We start from the raw sequence: 24,237 nt of genomic DNA on the forward strand, positions 1-24,237 counted from the left end.
ATGGTCTTATAAAATGAGAACAGAGCTATCAGAAAAAGTCATCTATGCATATGTATATATATAGATATAGATTACTTTTAAGTAATGTATACATTTATTCAACTTTTTCTTTCTGATGCTGACTCTGATTAAACTTTTTTATTATTATATGATAACTGTCAGAATGCCAAAATGAGACTTAATATGGAAGCTGTCATATATGATCTCCTATATTTATATGCTGGTAAGGTGAAACATTTTCCCAACATTTTTCTGAATATCTCTGTTCTCTATTAATCATGTCTATGTATAAAGGTAAAAGAGAAAAATTAATACTAGCTTTTTTAGGTCCATGTGGCAGCTCATCCGACTATTCTGTAGTTTCTGTTATGAACACATGATGTTAGCTAGCCTTCAGACGCATTAAAATAGAACAAGTCTTAGAATTTAATTCAATTTGTCATTTAAAATATTCTTTAAATCTCTATTTAATTTTTTCCTTCATGTAATTACTGTCTTTTCTATGTTATATTAAGAATAGAGATGGCTCCTCAAGGTTTTATTCAGCTACAAGCTACGGATTTAGAATTGCACATAATTCATGGCTTTCCCCCAAGACAGTACCTTCACAGATGTCTCTTAAGTAGGGTGTATATTGTTGGATCTAAATCCAAATGTAGAATCTTTTGGTTTTAATGGAAAAATGGCAGGAATTTCTCCTTTTTCCTTGTGCCTTGGTATTACAAGAGAGAAATTTGTTTGCTGTGTGAATTCTATGAAATAATTATCCCTTGTATTTTTAATCTACGATTACATTGAATTTTCTATCAGTTCCACCTTGATATCACCATTCTTCACTTCCGTTTCTCCTAGTATTACATACCCTGGAAAAGGAAAGGAAAAGCAATTCTCACTAAGACCACAGTTAGACCATCTGTTTTAAACTGTAAAGAACTGCAGACAGTGGAGATTTTAGTACAGAAACTGTGTGTTAAAGTGAGAGCAGCTGATTTAAAAATTTGTGTTTCATAGAATCATAGAATCATAGAATGATAGCGATTGGAAGGGACCTTTAGAGATCATCTAGTCCAACCTTCCAGTGGAAATAGTTCCAACTAGACCAAGTTACACAAGAATACATCCAAGTGGGTCTTGAAAATGTCCAAAGAAGGAGACTCCACACCCTCTCTGGGCAGCCTGTGCCAGGGCTCCCTCACCTCATAGTAAAATTTATTTTTCGTATGTTTCAATGGAACTTTCTGTGTTCCAGCTTCTTTCCGTTACCCCTTGTCCTGTCACTAGATAACAAACAAAAAAGACATAACCCAGCCACCATTTATATACTTGAAAATATTAATGAGATTCCCCACCAATTTTTTTTCTTGTCCAGACTAAACAGCTCCAATTCCTGCAGCCTTTCCTCATAAGGAAGATGCCCCAGTCCCTTGATCATATTGATGGCCTTGTACTGGACTCCCTCCAGCACTTCCCTGTCCCTCTTGAGCTGAGAAGCCCAGAACTGGACACAGGGCTCCAGATGAGGCCTCACCAGGGCAGAACAGAGAGGGAGAAGAACCTCCCTTGACCAGCTGCCCACACTCTTCATGACGCATCCCAGGATGCCATTTCTGGGCACACTGCTGGCTCATGGTTAGATTATTATCAGCCAGGACTCCCAGGTCTCTCTCTGTGCAGAGCTGCCCTCCAGCAGTTCAAGCCCCAGCCGATCTTGGTGCAGCGAGTTGTGTCTTCCCAGATGCAAGACTCTGCACTTGTCCTTGTTGAACCTCATGAGCTTCCTCTCTGCCCAGCTTTCAAGTCGGTCTTCATCCTGGTGAATGGCAGCACATTCTCTGGTGAATCAGTCAGTCCTCCCAGTTTGGTGCCATCAGGGAACTTGATGAGAGTCACTCTTCCCCTCATCCAGGTCATTGATGAAAATGTTGATGAATAAGACTGGCCCCAGAACCAATCCCTGTGGAACTGCACTGGCCACAGGCCTCCAACTCGACTCTGTGACATTGATCACCACCCTCTGGGCTCTGTCATTCAGCCTGTTTTTGATCCACCATATCATGGCCAGAAGCGTGTTTTCATTTCATAGCCATAAACTGTTTTCTTATATAATATCTATTCTAACAGAAGATAATGTCTCAACTTTTTATCCAAAGTCTGTTATAATCTACAGGGATTTTTCCTCCAATTCGTGAGATTTTGAATAAGGACACAACAGTTTAGTTGAAGAAATATCTAAACCTCACCTCTAGCCATCATAAAATAGATCTAAATATAGATCACTCCTTTTCTGAATGAGGACAGGCTCCTGAATCTGAACCTAAAATGTTTTGAAAGTTTTAAGTGAACTTCATCATGTTATCCTTCAAAATGATTTATCATTGACTGAGTTATCTTTTTTACTGTGTTGTTGCACTCTCAAATTGGATGACTTTTACTCCTTTTACTTCCAAGTGCTTAGACCAAGTTGAGATTCTTCAACATTTTTTTATGACTCATAAAGGAAGAAAAGGAAAAAGAGTCTTTTGAAAACCACAGAATTTCATACAAACCTGAAACTCATTTCCTATCTCATCAGTGTACAAAGGACAGTAGCTAACTCCTGTAATATTTATCACTGTATGGGAAAATCTCTTGAGAATTGAAGAAAGATTAAGAGTAATTATACATACAAAGAAACTAGTAAAACTTCTGGTGCAAATAAATATAGAGACGTTAAACAATGCATCTTTGCTCATGGCCCAGAGAAATTCACATAAATCTTGTCATTATCTTCAGCTAGGTTTGGAAGACCAAATGTTAACCAGAATTTTATGTAACAGAAAGGAAAATCAACCAAACAGACAGTCAGACTTATGTGACCACTCACAGAATATTCAGAAAAGCAGTGCCATCTTTTCAATTTATTTTTTGACATAGAATGTCATATTATTGATTCTTTAGTTTATTGCTTTAAAATAATTGCTCTCAGAGTTTATTTCTTTCCGTCTTCCTTTGAAAGTCCGATATTCTCAAGTGGATAATAAGAGAGCCACACAGTGTATTTTGATACATTTTGCAATTACTGAATTGACTTTTGTAAAGAGCTGGTTTTGAAGCAACTCTGCATCAGTTTTGAAAAAGATATTTATCTGGAGTTGTGTTTTAGCTCATTTTTATATATTTCAAGAGATTTGACAGGAGTAATCTCTATCTCATAAAGGGACCTTCCTGAGTCTTATGTTCTCCACATGCTTCATAGATGTATCAATGTGCTATTAAATGGAGTTTGGAGCAGGCTTCTTCTGCTTTGAGTCTGGAGATTTGCAAAGACTAGGTGGCTTGATTTTCTCTTCTTTGGAGATTTCTGGAAAACTATGTAGTCACTGTATAACAGCATACACACCTATCTCATTTAGGCTATCTTTTTTGCTAAGTGATTTTATCTCATAACTCAGATCAAGAAGAAATACTCATATCTGTCTCAAAGCTACTCTTATTTTAGAGGCCTTAAACTTTTTCATGTTTCTTCCTTATCTCTGACTGTTACAGCTGATACAGCTGACCAGGAATAGTTTCAGAAAACAAGTCAAGGAATTCCATAACTGATCAAACAGGTACTGTAGAAGAAACAAGAAATTCAGTAAATTGTTGCTTAAATCCATTTATTTGTTTATTTATTTATTTTAAGAGAGATTCTAGCTATGGAATGGAGACTAAATTCTTTACATTTAAGAAGATCCCTCTTAGCTGACTCTTGAGAGATGAGAAGTCTTGCAGAGGGATCTAGATAGACACCAGCATTGTACTATCATCAAGATCATTAAATTAAATTTCATCTTGTTGACATTTGATATCTTTAATGTCAGATTGTGCACCTGGGACAAAGTAGTGCTGGACAAAAGTATAAATTGGGAGAGAGGTGGCTCGAGAGCAGTCCTGCAGAAAGAGAACTTGAAGTACTGGTTGGTAGCAGGCTCAATATGAGTCAGTAGTATATCTTGGCAAGTGAGAGGGCAGACCGTGTCCTTGGGTGCATCAAACACAGTCATAAAATTCATTGGCAGTACTGATCTGTCTTTGAGAAGTTCAATAGAAAAAAAGTATCTTAAGATACAGAAATATAGACCACCATACAGCAACATGAATCTGTATAACCCATATTAGTATTATGGCCAAGGATATTCCTTTGTGGAGATTGTCAGATATAAAAAGTGACAGGCATGACGTGGTATCATTCTGCTTTTGAAAATCAAGTCACCTGGTGGAGTGTACATTTACATCTGACTAAATATGGCTTCTTGCACAGGTCTGTCAGTGACATTTTAGTGGAATACCGCTCATGCTATTCAGAGCATTGATCAGGAAGAAGTAGGATTGATCTGTAGTACCACTGCTGGAACAGCATAAATTCAGGCCAACTCTAGAGCTGTCATGTTAACAACATTACTTCCTGCTCCCTGAGCACATGCAAAGCATATGTATAGATCAACTGTTTTCCCATGAACCACTCTCAGAAAACTTATAAAAATGTTGGTGTTCATGAGTAGAAAACATAAGCAGTTATACATAAACAGACATATGAAGAAAATAAGCAGATGATGTTAAGTAGAAGGTATTAGAGATGTAGTATGAAGCAAAAGAACACAAAAGCCGTTCTATGTTGAAGTGACACAAGTATAGCAATATGACACAGCTTTTGAAACGTAAAGAGAGAATAGAAAAACAGAAAGAATAGCACAAGAGAAAAAACCTGACAAGATTTATCTAGCTAACCTGAATGTACTAAGACAGGGAAAAGCAAGGTCAAAAAGGTGAGGCAGTGAGACTCTTGAAACAACCAGGTGCATCATTTGGGCTCCCCTACCTCAGTTATGCACCACATGTTAATGTCTGACACATGGGCACTAGCTATTTACTCATACTGCACCAGATGACTCCACCACTTGTTTTCAGGAAAGTAATTTGTTCAACTCAATTACTGTAGTCAGCCACTAGATAGTTTAAATTATGTATCATCTGTCTCTTATGCAAAGTTCGCACTTCATTTGTCTCTGATTATTTCACATGCCACTTTGTCTTACAGGAGATAACTTAAAGGCATCAGACAGCATTTATCAAATAGCAAAATTTCTAGGTCTGATGATGTGCAAATTGGACTCCCATTCTGAAAGAGGAAAGACAATCTTGGAGATAAGATTATCCTGCAACTTGAAAACTCTTTATTCATTTCTTGGACCTAATAACGGTTGATTGTAGAGTTTTCATTTCAGATCCTCCAAAGTATCTACACCCGTAGCATTATCCTAGTTCTTTTAGTTGAAAACTCCTGTGGAAAAAAAGTCTCAACCGCAAGTTTAGAGAAGTATATGTTATAGAGCCATTTTGCCTGTGGAAAATCAAATTTTAGTGTGGATGGGTAGATATTATAATAAATAAAGGGAGAGTGACAAGAAGACGGGCTGAGATTTATTTATCTAAATAAGATAAGTAGTGTAAAATGGTAATTTTCCTTAAAAATGAAATTGTAGTTCTAGGTCTATACATCTTTCTGGAAATTTAGTATGTAGTACTAAGTGGTACTTAGCATTAGGGAAGAAATAAATTCCTTTGCACAACCCACTACCTTAGATGAATTTTTTTTTTTTCATTATTTACATAATTCAGCTTTATAACACATTATGTTTATTCTTGCATAAAAAAAGGAGACACACAATTGTCCTTGCTGTCTCCGCAGAAATGCTAGAATTGTTATACTCCATAAGTTTTCTACTCTCTGGAGGAATTAATTAGCTTGAATGCAAAGGGAAAGAAATATCATAAACTAGAAAGTGTTTGTTGTTTTGGGATGAATATGTCATGTCCTTGGATCACTGATCGTGATAAATAAAGTGGCACAGAACAAGACATCAACCAAGAACAAGTGCCAGGGAAGGTCTGAAGCACAGAAGACAAAGCAATATCAATGTCAGAAGACATGTCCTCACCAGGAAGCACTGGCTCATCTTTCACTAAAATCTCTAAATACAGTGATATCAGTTTGAACTCTCTTCCAGAATGCAAGCAAAGCAAAGCCCAAATCCTGTCAAGAACCTTCAATCCTACATTGCTGTAAAATTCTTAGCTACTCTGTGATTAAAAATATGCCTTATAGATAGTTTAGAACTGTACTTCTTCCTTATCCCTTAAAAGAATTTATAGCAATGTAGATTTTGTAAAGTATTCTACACAAATTTGAAGTACCTTTTAAAAGTCTTTAATAATAACGGATCATGTGGAGAAGCTAAATTGTTTCAGTTGTAAAATATATGAAAAGAAGAATTCAAGAGAACAGAAATTGTTTACTGTTTGCCTCACTGAAAATAAAAAAGTCATAAATCTATCTTGCTTTAATAAAATTAAATGTAACAGGAAATTGCACCTCTGGGTATGTTGAAGGCTATTGTATTTGAACAGAGAACTCCAAAGTTAAATTTGTCAGTCTACATGAGCCAAAAGAAACAAACCCTTTAGACTGGGGAATGAGAAAGTCTGACAAACCCAGTGGGTTAAGGTCTGAGAAAGACATACATCATAAAGATCACCAGACTATACATTTTCAATTTAAACGGGAACACTACTATCATTGAAATTATGGATGGTTTTAATAGAGAAAAATAAATTTTACTGAAGTCATCTGCATAATGTGAAAAACAGAGGAAAAATCCATATGTTTTGCAATACTAGGAACTTGTACTGAATACTGCAGTTTCTTACGCTAAAGAACTCTCCACATTGATTAGCGACATTTTCACCTGTCCTTTGACAAGTAGTCAGCTGTCTAGCCATTCAAGCTTCTCTCAGACAATGAAAAGCATTAAGTATCTAGGCTTATGCAACTTGATCCACCAACTAGAGATAGCACCTACAGATCTAGACTCATAACTTTTTTGGAAGATGAGATTAGGCAAGATGAATTTCAACATTAGTACAAAAATCTCTTCCCACAGAATGTCCTGAAAGCTTCTTTCTGGTAAATTGCAGAGCTGTCTGAATCTTCAACACCTAATCTCTGGTCTTATTTTGTAGATGGTAAACTCACTGAGAGGTGGGCTGTACACTGGGTCACAAGACATAATATAAAATACGGAACTACATTCCAACACAAGTTCCTGTCGTTAGATAATCAGCAGCAACATGGCCTCATGTTGCAGTGTCAAGGGACTAGGAAGTTTAGACCAGAGAGATACTTACATTTATGCAGGCATTATGCTTGCAATAACTTTCTAACTTACACTTGCATATGCATCACCTGCCACAATAACACCAGCAATTTGATTGTTAAACATCATACAGCTTAAACTTATTTTTATATATAATTGATGAGAATATTATTCATAGATATTTATGTATTTAAAAAATGAAAACTAAAATCCAGACGCAGATTTATGGCTGCCTGGGAACTACTAGTTTACTCTAAAAATCCTGGTATTTTTCACACTCAAAAACTAACAAACAGAAGTAAAAGCTGATGCATCATTTAAAAACATGTATGAATCAAGATGGTGACAGGGGAACAAGACATGAATACATAGGCTCAAGCTGCAGTCATAAGCACTACATTAAACTGGATGAAATAGTGAAGAAATTAATTATATTTTTGTAACTTTTTATTACATTTATGTCTATCAGATTAACTTGACCTAAAGAAAGACAGACAAAACCTCATCTGCCTTTAACTGTCATTTCAGTCACTCTTGTCTGCTGCATTACTCAATACTGACTACTGGAATTGGTACGAACATGTTAACAATCTCTGCGAATGACTATTCAGAAGTGGCCATTCCCTATCACAGAACAAATCTAGATGTTTGCCAGAAGTCCTGAAGAGTCCAAGAAACTATCACACTTTGAAAAATACCACCTGGGTATTGAGAACTGCAGCTGGTATCAGAGAGATGACAAGAACCACAGTGTGAAGACAGCACAGCTGTCCAGATCTGTCTATCCTGTGTGACATCAAAATATCCTGGGAGACTGCTGCTGACCTGTTCCACTATCTCAGCTGTGCTGCACTGTCTCTGATTTCTGCATGTGGCTGTCATTTGCTCAGAGTTAGTGACCTATAGTAGAACAGCTGTATTGAATAGTGGTAGACTTCAAAAATTCTTTGGCATCCCAGACTGACTTGCAAATACTGTGTTGTATGGATAAACCCTAAAACTGAGAGCTATGTTGAGGATCACTGCAATACTAGTGTGGGATGACCTGCAGTATGAGCTTCAACAGATTCCTTCCAAGAAAGACAGTTCAAAGTGATTTAAGTCTCCTTAGAACTACAGATGCTTTGGAAGTGGCACAAAATGCTAGAGATACTGACCTGCCTTTTGCCAATGGTGATTTAATGATCCTATAAATATAGTATTCCTCATTTTAACTGCAAAAAGCTTAGCATGCCATAAACCACCTGCTGTGTGAAAAAGCTACAAGAAAATTTTAAGTACCTTAGTACCTGACTATAAGGCTCAGCTGGATCCAATGTTAGTGTTTACGAGGAATATGGGAGGAAGCTGGATGGCAAATATTTCACAAAACAGAAGGGTATGATTGTACTAACACATGGTTAATATGACACATATATATTACAGACACTAAGTACAAAGGAAACCTTTACACCTTTACAGAGTACAAATTGGCTCTGGTTGAACTGAAGTCAATTTTAATGGCAGCCAGTATGGTGCTATGTTTCAGATCAGTGACTAAATAAATGTCGATAACACACCAATGTTTTGACAATTTCTGAACAGTGTTTAGAATTATAGAATAGTTTTAGATGGAAAAGGCCTTTAAGATCATTGAGTCAAACCACTGACCTCACACTATCAAGCCTACTTGCAGAGCATCAAGGCTTTTTCTTTTTCTTACTCTGTTCCACGAAAGAGGGTTAGGGGTAGACAAGAAACTGGGAAAAGACAGAGCTGAGACAGCTGGTCCAAACTGAACAAGGAGATATTTTGTATCATATTGTCTCATTCTCAGAAATAAAAACTTAAGGAAAGCAGGAGAAAGCAGAGACATTAACAGTTATGGCAGTTCTGTTCCCAAGTTGTCATATCTACCTAGGTCCTGATTTTCAGGCAGTGACTAAAAGTCTGACTGACAGTGGTAAGTAGTGAATAACTTACTTATTTTTCTTTGCTTGTTCACAAAGATTTTGCTTCAGTTACTAAACTATTGTCTTGAGCCACAAGTCTTTTTGCCTTTCCCTTTCTCTTTCCTATAAGAGAGAGAGCAAACAAGCTCCTGGGCAGGTGTTTGGCTCATGGCTGTGATCAATCCACCATAATTTCTTACCCTAAGACATATGTCTTAAACTTTAGAAACTTTTTTTTCTAACCTAGGAACATTTATTCTGTATGTCATTTACTTTTATAAGGCACTGAAATCTAAAGACTCTTGCAGCCCTTTATCTTTTAAATTCTGATGTAGATTCTTTTATAATATTTACTGGACACAAGGCTGCTTGTTACTTCTCCCCAAATCTACAGAAATTACTAAAGTAATTCCTACATCTTTGCATCTCTCTCTTCCATTTCATTTAACCATGCATTGCTTTAACCACTTTCACAGAGACATTTCAATGGGACAGGAAACAGGTCTGAGTATTCTATGGTAATTTCAAAGAGACAGTTAGGAAGAAATGCAGTTTTCTTTCTTCAGCTGCATAATTTCTTCTTGTTTACCTCCATTCTCCATCTACTCTGATGTGAGTGGCTTCCTCATTAAGATGTTTTCATTTAAGTAGAACTCTCAGTATAAGAAAAAAAGTTATATTCTTTCTGTTTTACTGCTAAGATCAAGCAAAGTGTCTGTATTAAGCTGATGAGGTTTTTTTGTGATATGTGAGGTGGTACAGAACACAAATTGAATTTCCACTCTCTCTGTAACTCTTCTTTGAAATGCCACAATACTGACAGTAATCATTGAGCTGAATAGATATGATGAGAATGACACTGATAGAACAAGTAAGGCCCACCCTATCTTGGTTTTCCAGTGCTAAAGTGAACAAAATACATGTTTGGTTATCAGTTTGGCTGGGAGATGTCTCTGAAGATGTATAAGTTTTTTAGCACTGTGTTATTGTCAGAAACTCATCATATGTTAAACATTCTGAAATTCATATAAATATAGAAATAAATAAAAGATATAAAACAACGTAAAACAGGAAGAGAAAAATCCTTTCATAACAGATTATCAGTCTAAGCCTTTCAACACTGCCATATTGCTGGTAAAATATTTTATTAGCAGGAAATAAATTGAGTTCATGAGAAACAGAAAAAGACTTTTGAAAGATAGCATGGACTCCACCACTGTACTAACACAAACAGATTGTATTTTATATTTCACACATCTCTTATAAATTCTTCCATATGTTCAAAAGGAGAGCCTGCAAGAAAAAGGAGAAAAGTGGGAGGAAGGAATTAAAAGTAAGTAATCCTATGACCAGCTTCTTAGTGATTTTTTTAGCCACCCTTTACACATTGAACCTGGAAGGAATTACTATTTGTCTCTTGCACAGAACTTGAACTGTGAACTAGAGAAAATTGTGAAGCACTCCAGAATTTTCATCTCAGTGCAAGCTTGTATTCTGTCTACCTAGGCCATTTCCTGAGAGATCACATCTGCTACAGTCTATTTGATTTGTTTCCAATCCACATCCTGCTATTTCTTGTGACTAAATTAACATTAGCGGTGCCAATGGTACTCCCCTAAGTTCCAACTCTGTAGACTATTCACTGTCTACAATTTTTATTGACTTTATTCAAAATACTGAATGAGGAAGGGAACAGTCTAAATTTTTTGGCACAAAAATTTTGATTTCTACATTTTTCCTCCTTATAGACAAGGAGTATACACTTCCTTCACATGCTTGTTAATGACTTTGACATTAACATCCCAAAGTTTTCCAACATACAAGACTTATATAAGTAATACTTGAAACTTAATATTGCAGTACACATCCAGTGTTGCTTTAGAAACATAGAATGCAGCTTCACAAGGTAGTTTGATCCATAGGAGTTGTTGGGGTTTTTTTTATTTTTGTAAATGACATTGAGGAATAAAGGCTTTCAATCAGCAAATAATTCTATTACTGTCTCTGTCAATCAGTAGAAACGGTCGTGTCACTGAGTTTTGCAGAGCTTTTTATAATTCCTTGAATAATTCTTTGGCACTAACAACTATTTTTCTTAAAGAGTGAAAATGTGTGTTACTTTACACTTAAATAAATCTTACGTGTGTTTATATTCACTGGCATTTTGTTTTGATTTTTCTTCCTACTGCCATTTGTTTACATTTGATTACAGGGAGGTAGCTGTTTGTTTATAGCAAGTGTGATGAGCAATAAAAGCTAGGCAATGAGAGGAAAAGTAACAGCTGGGTCACAAAGAATAAGAGACTACATATAGAAATATATATATTTTTAGTTTACATCTTGAAATTTTTCCCAGATTGGGGAAAAGGAGATTTTCTTTTTCCTAGTACTGAGTAAACTGTATCTCTAGCACTACTGTGATTCATTATTTTACTTGAGATTTTGATGTGTGGATGGATCTGATTTTTCAAAGAACAGAACAGAGTCTGACAAAATATCTCCCACTGATTACATCGAGTGCTAGGTATAGCTAAGACTAGGGCACAGAAACTCATCCCAGTTCTGCATGACTGTAAGAACACCACACTACTTTGTCTAGCATTCTCTTAATTTATATTGTTAGATTTTCAGAGCTGAGGCAAGCTTCTACAGCATGTGAAGAACTGGGAAAGAAAGGTTTGTGCCAAGATTTGTGCTATTACCTCTCCAGCTTCCTATTCTTGAAAGCCAGTGAGTGGGAAACATGGGATAGGAAGTCACAAAGACAGGACAAAGATGCTCTAAAATGACCTCTGTATACTTTTTGGCCACCAGTAGTGACAGATCTTGGGTGTAACCATGGGCCAGTAGTATCTAGTTTGGAGGAGCACAATGAAAAACCATCATCTGAAACCAATACTCTTTGAAGTATGAACTGCTGCTCTTTCCTTCTACTCCTTTACTATTGTCTAATTTTCTGTTTCTTCAGTCTTTTTCCTATGTCTTTTTTTAATTCTTATTCTCTATTTTCAGTTATTCACCTCTGTTACATTTCTCCCTCTCACTGCTTGATTTGTTTCTTTTGCATCTTCTGTTTTGTCTTTTTTCCTAAATACTTCTCCACCTTCAAATATCACAGTCAATTGTAATTTTGAGAATCTTATCTGAAAGAAAAGTACAAGCTTGTTGTTATGTCAGACATTTTGAAACATTCAAGATCTTGGTCAATTTTCCCACAGGAAAGATGTTAAAAATGAGTCTTTTGACCTCCACTTTTACAAAAACAGATCAGTCAATAGAGTCTGCACTGAGAGATTATGATGCAAATTCAAAGCTATTAGACACTGGAAAATCCACTGAAACTGTTGTATGAAAGGTAAGAAAGGCATAGAAAAACATGTTTCTGGAGATCACAGAGGGATTACTTTATATACTGTCATAGATTTCTCTTTCTTCTTCTCTGTGTCCAGCAGAGAAATAGAGTGTCTCTCATTTATACAAACGTAAGGACATATCATGAGGCCCAAGAATATGTTCTTTGACTGTAGGCAGTGACAGTTACTGTACGAAGCAGGTCTCTGGTATATTGTGTGTGATGAATGAACATATGACCCTGTCACCAGGCAACCCAAGTAAGATTATTCACTGTGTAGAAAATGTCTTAACAATTACATTTTATTCAAATTGGAAAAGGAATGCCATTTCTATTTTAGAAAGTCTCTAACAAAATTCAGAGAAAGGGAAACTTTACAGGCTGCCTGACACTCTGCACAATTTAAGAAGCTAGAGTTCTACTGATTTGAAACAATCAAGAATTTGACAATACTTGGTTTTGGGTTTCAACATTTTGTGTAAAAATCAAAACAATGGTACATATTTTGCAAACTGCAAGAGACATGTCTGTAAAGTCATTGCAAACACTATTCAGCAGGCAATGATTCACTGTACCATCACAAGCTGTCACACAGATAATAGGTAGGCAAAGTTACTAAGATCACGAGATCTGACATAGAATACAACTTTCACTTAGGGTTCCTTTATTTTGTATGTGTGAATATGGAATTATGGAATTACACAACTGCACAGCACTTCTATGAAATTGCAAGGAAAGAAATTAATCAACAGCTCTTCTCATAACTGTAGCCAGTATAAGATAAAGATGAACTACATCTGGCAGTCTCTTAGTTGATTATCAGTTTTATTTTGACAAAGTTTATGAAATTAAGTTTTAACGTTTCCAATGAGTTGTGGATCCACTTTTCAGTTGCCTGAAATTACTAGTTTAGTTCTTGATTTTTATCTGAATACAAAGAAAAAGAAATATTTATAGCAGGCAATTGAATCAAAAATATACATCTTTTGGAGCCCAGAATCACAACAGCCTAACTTGGAAATTCTTGAGATAGTCTTCTGCACATACAGAGACCTATGTTTTTCTTTTGGATAATCCCTACACAACTTGAAATAAAATGGTTTTAGCCAGTGTCGCCACCGGGGTCTGGTTAGTGGGTGGGTAATGCATTAGTAAATCACTAAAGCTTGCAGCAAAGTGTCTTCCCAAGAGAGTAAGACTTCTGAAACTGGTACCTTGCACAGTGCTTTGGTAACATTTGATATCTCTCAGTGGAGCTGTGTGAGCATGATGAACCTTCTAGCTTTGGGGAAAAAAAATAAAAAGGCTTGCAGGCATAAAAGGAGAGTAATTAAAGTCAATGAAAAAATTAAAAGTGAAAAATGATTATTAAAGAAATGGAAAGAAAGTATGGAAGGAAAAAAGATGAAAGCAGAAAAAGAATGAAAAAAATCTCTTTCTTAATTGTGCTTTCAAGATTGTTCGTAATGGATTTAATCTCATCCAAATCCTAGCAGATAGCATTTGCCGAAAATGCTACAGATGGCTCAGCTCAGCAGCAGGGATGGCTTGGAAGGGAAATAGTTCCTGTGGCTGCTTCAACAGATTGTTTACAGCAAAGATGTCGACAGTGCCCAGTCATTGTCATGAAACAGTGCTTGTTCTCTTGTTTGAGACTTCAATCTGGGCATTTCAAATTGCAGATTGCTGTGCAGTTGATATTAGGAAAGTCTTTGATACTTCAATTCCTGTTCTTGAGGAACAGCTCAGAAGATTTCCTACCTCTTAATAGAAAGCAGAATGAATGGGAAGAGCTGAGCGGTACACATAACACTGAGTTCTTCACTGTGCAGGTGAAGCCCTCTTTCACTAAATCACAACATGAAAAGTGGATTCATTAATATAACCTTCCATGAATTCTAATCAGTTCACATATTTGTTCACTTAGAAAAGGCTTAGACAAATATTCTAAATCAGTAATCAAATTTCCATCAACAGAACAAAGAAGAGATTTTTTACAAGTAGTGAGATAACAAGTTTACTTATGTTCCATCTTCACCTCTACCTAAGACATTTATTAGGTGGTCATTACTGTTAGTGCACCTCAGCATGTTTCCAGTTATACAGGATACCTCTCCCAGAGAGTTGTAGTGAATGGAGTCAGCAGCCAGTCACCAGTGGTGTTCCCCAGGGCTCAGAGTTGGGGCTTGTTTTGTTTAATATCTTTATCAGTAATCTGGATGATGGGATCAAGAGTACCTTAACTAAATTCCCAGACAACACCAAGGTGAGCAGGGGCATAGGCCTATTTGAGGCCAGAGAGGCTCTTGGGAGGGCCTTGGCCAGCCTGGAGCAGTAGACTAAGGCCAATTGTATGAGGGTCAACAAGGCCCAGTGCCACTTTCTGCATTTGCGCCACACCAACCCCAGGCACTGCTACGGGCTGGGGGCAGAGGGGCTGGAAAGGTGTCTGGCAGGAAAGGGCCTGGGGATGTTGAACACGATCTAGTAGTGTGCCCAGGTGGCCAAGAAGGCCAAGAGGATCCTGGCCTCTGTCAGAAATAGTGTGACCAGCAGGGCCAAGGAGATGACTGTCCCCTTGTACTCAGCGCTGGTAAGGTTGCACCTTGAAATTATTCGAGCTCATGTTCAGTTTGGAAGGATACAAGAAGGATATGAAGGGGATGGAGAGTGTCTAGAGCTGGGCAACAAAGCTGGGGAAAGGTCTAGAGAACAAATCTTATGAGAAGCAGATGAAGGAGCTGGGCATGTTTAACCTAGATAAGAGGAAGCTGACAGGAGACATCACTCTCTACAACTGCCAGAAGGGGAGTTGTAGTGAAGTGGTTGTCAATCACTTCTCTCCCGTAACAAATGAAAAAACATGAATGAATGGGTTCAAGTTGCACCAGGACAGGTTTAGATTGGACATTAGAAAGAATATTTTAACTGAGAGGGTTATGAAGGATTGTAACGGACTGTTCAGCTCAGGGAGGTGGTGGAATTACCATCCCTAGAGCTGTTCAGAAAATGCATAGAGCAGAGGTATATGATTTAGTTGCTTTGGCAGTACGAGGTTAGTGGTTAGACTTTATGATCTTAAAGGTCTTTTCCAACTGTAACGATTCTCTGATTCTACTCTAACATAAGTGATCTCTTTTTTTGCTACACAAGAAACAAGTCCACTGCTGCAAATAGAAACTGAAAATCCAAAGGCTGGGGTGGGCACGGTTGGTGGAGAAATCCCCCATGTTCCCCAACGTTGCAATACAGAATCCCTGCTCATTGTAGTCACATTGGCTATTGAGTCCTGATTGGCTGCTTCACGGCATCACTTTACAAGAGAGTTTAAAGACTCTAAATATTTTTATTTTATTTAATCAGGTATATTTGTTCATTTATACTCAATGTCTATAGTGTATTCTTCTATCTTAAATCAGTGTCAGTCAATTAGACTAACAAAACTTTCATCAACCTATTCCTTTCAAAAACTGTTCTACAACCTATTGTTTTAAAGAAGTGTTTAAGGACTTATATTCCTCTTATCACACAAAAGAATTCAGACCTGAATATCCCATGCACTTCTAATTATACATGTTTTAATCCTAATTTTACCACTTAAATGATTACTCTCCATTTAGTAATTCTGATCCCTTTCCTGCTGAAATTTTGGAAAATATATTTATGACCTTCAAATATCATAAATCTTCTGTGCCAAAGTGTCACAGACAGTGACCAGTGCTCTTGTTAGGTTTATACAAGTGGTCATTCATCATCTGGATGTCATGATGGGAGAAGTTGGGTAGAACAACTCGTTCACATTAAAGCTGTATCCAGACCTGTTGATAATAAATCATTGTATGCATATGCAAGTTGCACAATAAAGAATCATGGACTACTGGTTGAGAGAGCTATTTGAATATAGTCATAATCAGTTGTCATCATAAATCATATTGCACCAGCCCTTTTATCATCTCTGTTAGTGTTCTCTGTTCTCTTCTATTTATTAGATGCCTCTTGTACTGAAGAAACCAGCACTGCAGCTTTCTCAGTAGCCAATTGATGTCTCACACGCAGAAGCCATCTTATTAAATGCCAGAACCATAGCTGAATCCTCTGCCTCTCCAAACAATGAATTATATGAAAGGGCAAAATAACAAAATTATCTATAGCTTATTTCTCCAAAACAAATAATTCTGGCCACAAAGTCTGCCCATAGTGGAGAAAAGCAACGAATAAGCAATGCAGTTAATCCTTTGGAGTGGAAAACAAATACACTAAAGATAAATGAAGAATATCAGAAATGGATCCAGAATTATTTGAATTATCATCTTCAGCAGTCATAACCTAGTGAAACCCTTCAAAATTAGAAAAATACATATGGAAAAGAACAATTCATGTCATCACTACAGATATGATAGCACCAGTGACTGTATTGACAGGAAGTGTAAGTAACTTAAGGGTTACTGCATATATTTCTCTATATGTGATCTCCATGAACTATATCTGAACAAAAGAATTCTTTACTTTCAAAAGAATAAAAAACAAGACTGTCAAGAAGTCAGCAAGCAATCTTGCTTCTAATAATACCTATAATAGAATAGCATGTGAATTTCTTTTATTCATATTCAGAAAATTATGTGGCAATACATATCTCTCAAAGATACAAGTTACGCTGAGAAAGAAAATAAGCTTCTACGACTGAGATTCCAAATGCTCTAAGTATTGAAGAGAAAGAAGATGAAGTTGTGAACTGATCATTGTCTGTATGTGTTAGCAGACAGGAAAATAAGAGAATAGTTGTTAACCAGTGATGTGAAAAAATAGCTAGAAGCTGGAATTATATACGATCAAGCATGAAATGAGTTAATTAACCTATATATGAAGTGATTTCAAACATAAACCAGTTTTGTTATAAAAGATTACTAATATTTCAGGACTCTGGATTTATAAAGTTTCCAGTGTTTGATTAGATTTATGGGAAAAACGATACCAGCTATGTCGTTGTCTGGCATTGGTGGGCCATTTGTACAATATACAGTTTTTTTCATGGTGAAAATACAACCTACAACACCATCAATCTATATACTACTTTTGTAATTCTTGACTGTAATTTCCTTTACAGCATCACACACGAAAAACCCAACTGGTAGAATAACAGTGTTCATTTCTCTTAATACATTCATCAGGCACTGAGGGAAGCATATGTGTACCTGAGAGCATATTTGGGGGGAAAAAAATGGAAACAAATCCAACCATTCCTGAAAAAGGGCCTACTGAGAAGTTTTAGATCAATGAATGAAGTGTGTTCTACAATACTAAGTCTTCTGATGGTGCAAGAACAACATTTGCAGAACCAAATGGCAATTTTGAACATCAAAGAGATTTGAGCCTCTATCTTGATTCTTCATCCTTTTCCAGTGTAGCCTGGATGATATGATAATTTATGTCTAAGGGATTAACAAACAGCTGGAGCCAGTACACACTCCATGATGCTGTCTCTGTTTACGGGGGGCTTTTCTTACAAGGACATGTTTGAAATGAATAGACACAGAATTTGCTTTATCTAGATGGAATAGAGATAGAATTAGTCAAAACTAAGACAGTTGATCACATAGATAAAGGATAAATGGAAATTCAATCTAATTCCTAGTACAGAAGTTCCTACGTCACAGAAACCATTGCTGTTTCCACACATTTTAGAACTTACATTTTACGCATAATCCTGAAATTAACAGGATGAGTCACCTGTATGTGTAGAAACATGGCATTTGTTAAATACTGTTAAAAAAAAAAAAGAAAGAAAGAAAAAGGAAATCAATAATGTAGGCATGCTTCCTCTAACCAGATCAGCCTAAGAAATATTTTTCCCTGTCTCATTTCTCACAGCTCTCTGCCTTCTTGCCTTCAACTAGTTAACAATCTACTTTACTACCTGATCATCCAGCCCACACTTTCTCAGTTTTGCCACAAGAATGCTGTGGGAGATGGTATCAAATGCTTTACTGAAATCCAGATAAAGCACATCCACTGCACTACCACCGTCTATCCACCTGGTTACATCTTCATAAAAGGCTATCAGGTTGGTTAAACATGATTTCCCCTTGGTAAAACCATGTTGATTGCTTCTAATGATCCTCTTGTCCTTTAAAAAACCCCAACATCATATTAGAATAGCACTTTCATTCAGCCAAGAGGATGTACATAAAGTTAGTTTATGGTACAGCCTGAGCAGTATTTGAAGAATGCTTAGGAAATAATGATTCCTAATAATGATAAGGATTTTTAATTAGACAAAGGTTTACTATTCAGCCTCATAGGTACATCAATTTGTTTGTTCTTTTTGTTTGTCAATCTGCAACCATGAAGTTAATTATTGTCAATATTTTTGCAAAATATGCTGCACTTAATTATTGTTATTAAAGTAATTAGTTTGCTACTTATAAGCCAGAATTGCATGATCTCAGGATTTAGAGGCTATTTTGTTTGTATTTTGTGTAACACTGAAAAATAAAGCTAAACTCAGAGGTCCATGAGAGTTCAAGTTTCAATATATTGATGCAGTTCTGAAGATATTTGTAAGTAAAATTTGTTTCAAAACCACTAAGATTCTTAGTTTTTAAACGTTTTTTTCAGGCAAGTTCAAGTAGGTTTGAACAGTACTGAGTTGATCAGAGATCTGTCATTGATTCAGAGAACACCAAGTTTTGAAATCTTATTTTTAGTTAAAATGTACCTACATTTACACATTGGAAATGTGTAATTTCAGAATGGACTATAATCAAACGAGAGTCAATAGAAGATTTTCTTTGGAATCTCCACTGGAGATTTTCAATATCTGCCTTGATGCATTCCAGTGAGTGACCTGATCTAGGTGGACCTGCTTGAACAGGGGGGTTGGACTAGATCTTTAAAGATACCTTCCAACCCCTATCATTCTATTATTCCATTATGATTCTATGAATTCATGGAGTTAAATTCCTGGCTCCAGTCTAATTTTGGAATGAACTTGCAGCGGAGCATATAGCTGTTCTTCATGTGAGGCAAAATGTACACAGAGTAAGAAACTAGCATATTGCTCTGAAAAAAAGAAAAAAAGTTTTATTTTCAGAAGCCTTAGAAGAGATAATTCACTCAAGGAAACTTATAATTTAGAATTACAGTACAGAAATCATTTACATATACTTTTCTACATATTAATTAAACACTACTATAACCTGTTTGTTCAGAACTCTGTTATTTTTTTTTTGTCCTATAAAACAGCAAAATGTAGAATCATTTATTATGTTTTCTAATACTGGTTTTGAGATGTGAAGACCTTTACTTAACAATTCCTAAAGTATTTGCAGTTCACACAACACTACTCTGAATGTTGCAGGTATTGGACTTGTATGTGCTGAGTTTTCTTTTCTTTTATCAGTTCTTCTGAAATTCCTACTACACTGAATAACTCAAGGAACAGGATGCTGGCTCTTCTCCTACATTATATGCAATCTTGGAGCACGGAATTGAAGAGACAAGTCTGACAACTCAAAGCAAATATTCTGTAAACACTGATGTCAAAAGAGCATTATATCCTCTACCACATTCCTCCCTGTCCACTAATGAAATCACCTTCAACACCTTATGACAAGCATGCAATATTTGATGCAAAGACATGCATATTTGTAGTCTGAAGTGACACAGTAAGAGAGCAGAAGAGGGTAGGAAGCAGAAGATCAAAATACCTAGGGGATCTCTACAAGTGAACTATGTCCAGGGCAAAGAATTCTAGAATTTCTGCAGCTTAGTTTCTAGGGAGACTTTTTTTCCAAAGCTGAAAAATGAGGAATGAAAGGTTTAAATCCAAAAGGTGTTTTCCAATAAACAACTTAACCCTAGCTATTACTGCTTTTATGAGGACTTTCAGTGATGTCCAATGATAGGACAAGAGATAACAAGTACAAGTTGGAACATAAGTTCTAAAGAAACACAAGGAAAAATTTCTTCACTGTTCAGGTGAGGGAATTCTGGAATGGGTTGCCCAGGTGAGTTGTGGAGTCTCCTTCTCTGGAGACATTCAAAACCCACATGGACATATTCCTACTTGACCTATTCTAAGTGGTCCTGCTCTGGCAATGATGTTGGCCTAGATGACCTTTCAAGGTCCCTTCCAACCCTTAAGAGTTTGTGATTCTGAGATTCTATGACCCTGTAACTTTAAAAGTGGAGAAGAGGGGAAAAGAAAACAGGATATTATCCATACATCATCCCAGATAACACTAATCTGTCAAACTCTATATCGAAAATGAAATTTTTTAGAAAAACAGTCATCCTTATTCAAGTCTGACCCCTTTTTATGATGAAATTCATGATTCCTTAACAAAGTAAATCTAAGCCACTTCAAGACTCGTCTCATCTTGGAGAACAGAAGTAGTCATATCGGCCTGTTTCTGCTTATAATCCAGTGTATAACCAGTAATTTGCCTATACAAGAGGTAGAATTTATGGAAAGACATTAATTTTGCTTTATTAGAATTCTATCAGTGGGTCTACCTCCCAGGATTCTACTGAAATGCCCATTTCATATTTGAAGTTCATAGTAAGCAAATAATGATCTGTTCATCTCCTTTCTTCTAGACTCTTAATTCTGAGTTGCTGTTGTTTCTCCCTGAAATGTCACTTTTGAGAAAAAAACAGGTTTTCATTAAGCCCGTTGAATGTCATAGCTATTCATTTAATCCTATTTTTATTTCTCTAAACCACATAAACATTCAAGTCTTCTTGAATAGTTATATGTTCCTTATTCTTGGGGATGTATCACTACTTTGTGTAATAAACAGATTCAAAGTCTTTACTGTTATTCAATCAACAACTGATATCTTCTGAATAAGGAGATTTGAATAAACTTCATTTGTATTTTAAAACTCTAATCATAGATAACTCTTAAAATTTCCTCTGTATGTTTGTAAAATTCAGCTGTTGATTTAGTTATAATATGAACATGGTGTAGTCCTTGTATCTTTTGCTTTGGTAAGTAAATATCAACATTATGAGGTTCTTACAAAATGTTTAGGAAAAATTGTTGCCATCTTTTGGATGTACTCAGGAAAAAAAAAAAAAGAAGTGATGTTTCACTGAAAGTTCCAGTTGACACATCCTGTATACTTGTTTTACTGTGGAAAAGGTAGTTTGAAACTGCAGAAAGTTACACTGATGTAATGAACATTTTGGTTTTTTCCCATTTTATATAGTGATCACAGAGTACCATCTGTGCAAGAACTATTTACTTGTTAAGCAATATTGACGGGAAATGGCTTTAACTGAAAGATGTGTTGCTGAAGTTGAAACCAAACATAACAAGGAAAAGGATTATGGATACAGAGAGGAAATCATGTCCATTCTCAATATTTATTTTTTTTTTACACATATACCTTATCATACTGTGTGATTAGGAAATAAGTCTTGATAGATCTGCACAGTTATTACAGTTTAGTGTCACTACTTATTTATTTATTTGAATTCTAGTCTGGAAACATTTTATTATCCTTTTTTTGTTGTTTGTTTTCTTTATCTCTTTTTCTTTTAAATTTCCAGAAGATGTAATCAAATGCTTCTTTTGTGGCCAGCTGAATACACTGGCTTTTGAGACAAACATTGCACATTCAGCAAAATCTTTTTAAGAGCAGAGCCTGCTAGTGTCAGTGAGAATAAATCAAAGGTGATAATATCTCAGAAAAAGAAAATATTTTCTAGAGAAAATAATGGCTACTCTGAAGAGATATCATTGTCAGACACTAGCATATTTTGCCAGCACTGGACAATGATATTAAAATATGCTGCAAGTCTACCTTATCTGGAGTGAAACTCAGACATGCGTTCTGTAACTGTCCGGTGAGAAGAAGAGACTAATACCAGCTTAGCCATAATGAGACTCAGCAAAAAAAAGTAAAAAGAAGGCTTGGAGAAAAAAACAGAGTCACTGTAGGCATCCTCCACACTTAGAGCGGCATCCTTTGCACTGTACAGCTACTTTGCACTTAGTTTCATTTGTGCCTGAGGACAAGGACTGGCAGGCCAACAAGTTACATCTATACTACCCAGCAAATCATCGCCCCTCACAAAGTGTTAGTGACATGAGCACTTACTGCTAAAATAACAACAGCAAGCTGACCACTCTCTCCTCATATACAATGGAGCCAAGGTGAGTTTTACAAAGATATCCAATTTAAAAGGCTTATAGCATTTCAGTTTGTAACAAATTAAGCTGACTCATTGCCCCAGTCACAAATTATAGTCTTTTCCACAAATGATGTGCAAGAGAGAGATTACATCCTTAATTAAACAACGTTCTTGTTCCAAGAACTTTACAGTCCCAATTCATTCTTTCTCCCCAAAAACGCTATTGCTGAAACTTACCGCTTTTGCCAACTCCCCCTGCTCCTAGCATCACCACCTTGTACTCTCTGGAGCTTGCTGAAGAAATGCTGGAGGAGCTGATCATTTCATTTTGTAGCTCCATCTTGCATGAGGCAGAAGAAGGGAGCAAAATGAAAGAAAATGCAACTGGCAGGTGCTTTCTGTGCTCTTAAACAACTGTAAAAGCTGTATTAGGGGAAAAAAAAAGGAGAAAGCAAAGGTATAATACAAGAGGCACGATTTATCAGCCTCACTCTCGCTGCTGTGCCTGTGTTAGCTGGAGAAGGTCTCATAGCAACCACTTTAACAGCTTCCAATAAAAATCTCTCTCTGCCCCCTCCCAGCTCCGTATCATTCTCTGTGTTTCTGTTCCTGGACAGAAGCAGTTTTGTGAGGCTCAAGAGCCCTGATAGCTCTGTGTATTGCTGTGCTGTTGGAATCAAATTGAGCAGAGCCTCCAGAAAAAGAAAATGGGTCACATTTCTCAATTATGATGCTTGTTATTCCATGTAGTACTAACCTGAATCTTAAACAATAATAAAGCAGATCAGACAACCTCTGTGTCACCTTGAAGTTAAATAATCATCCTATGTTCATTGAGTTTGCCAGATTTACATTTAACGGAAGTGAAATAAGCAAAAACTTTTGAGAATCTTTATGCTTCACAAAGCTTATTGCAAAGCAGAGAAGTTTTATAAGGCTGTATTTTTTCCCCAGCCAATTTGTATTTAGTTTAATTTGCACAAATTGTTTGCAGAAATAAACCAGACACTTTGGGGAAAAAAAAAAAAAAAAGGTTGATTTGTTTTTTTTCTTTTTTTCTTTTCTTCCACAAAATTTCAGGAGGAGATTGGGGCTTAAAGGAGGGGGAAATATCTATTTATCGAGAAGATATTCATATAAGCAAATAAAAAAAAATATGAGGATTGCATAGTGATATAACGAACTTGCTCAGTCCAAATAAATAAGGAAAGAATAAAGCAAAATGTTTGCAAAAGACAGCCAGTGTAAATATCTTCCCTTAGAATTATTCAGTGAAAAGACAACAAAAGACTGCAGCTCATCAGTGATTTCTTCTGATGTCCTTAACAGATGTAGTATATTTAGAGAATAAGATCCTTTTCCAGTTTTATCTTATTTGCCCAGTAAGTTATTTACCGAACTGTAACTGTTATGCAACATTTTTGAAGACCAAAAAGCATCCACTGTAAAAGGAATGGAAAGCTAAAACTCGCTCTACTTTGGAAAGTGCTGGTTTTTCATGACAGGTGAAATTGTTAAGGTAACAAAGAAATAGAAGCAGGAGAGATAACTAGTAAAGCATCTTGGAAGCTGGAAATCTTCATCTGTCCACTTCTCCAATTATTTCACAGAGAATAAGCACATGACATTACACAGGAAT

General features: G+C 36.2%; 1 protein-coding gene across 1 annotated transcript in view; it reads right to left on the reverse strand.

The window, feature by feature from the left end:
• Positions 1-22,938, reverse strand: part of RIT2 (Ras like without CAAX 2) — a 196,554-nt gene extending 173,616 nt beyond the window's left edge. Inside the window, exon 1 of the mRNA XM_062018765.1 lies at positions 22,836-22,938. Coding sequence (XP_061874749.1) covers positions 22,836-22,938 — 103 coding nt within the window. The remainder of the gene's footprint in view (positions 1-22,835) is intronic.
• Positions 22,939-24,237: the final 1,299 nt, after the last annotated feature.

The sequence above is a fragment of the Colius striatus genome, chromosome Z (assembly GCF_028858725.1).
Source record: "Colius striatus isolate bColStr4 chromosome Z, bColStr4.1.hap1, whole genome shotgun sequence".
In the NCBI taxonomy this organism is placed as follows: domain Eukaryota; kingdom Metazoa; phylum Chordata; class Aves; order Coliiformes; family Coliidae; genus Colius; species Colius striatus.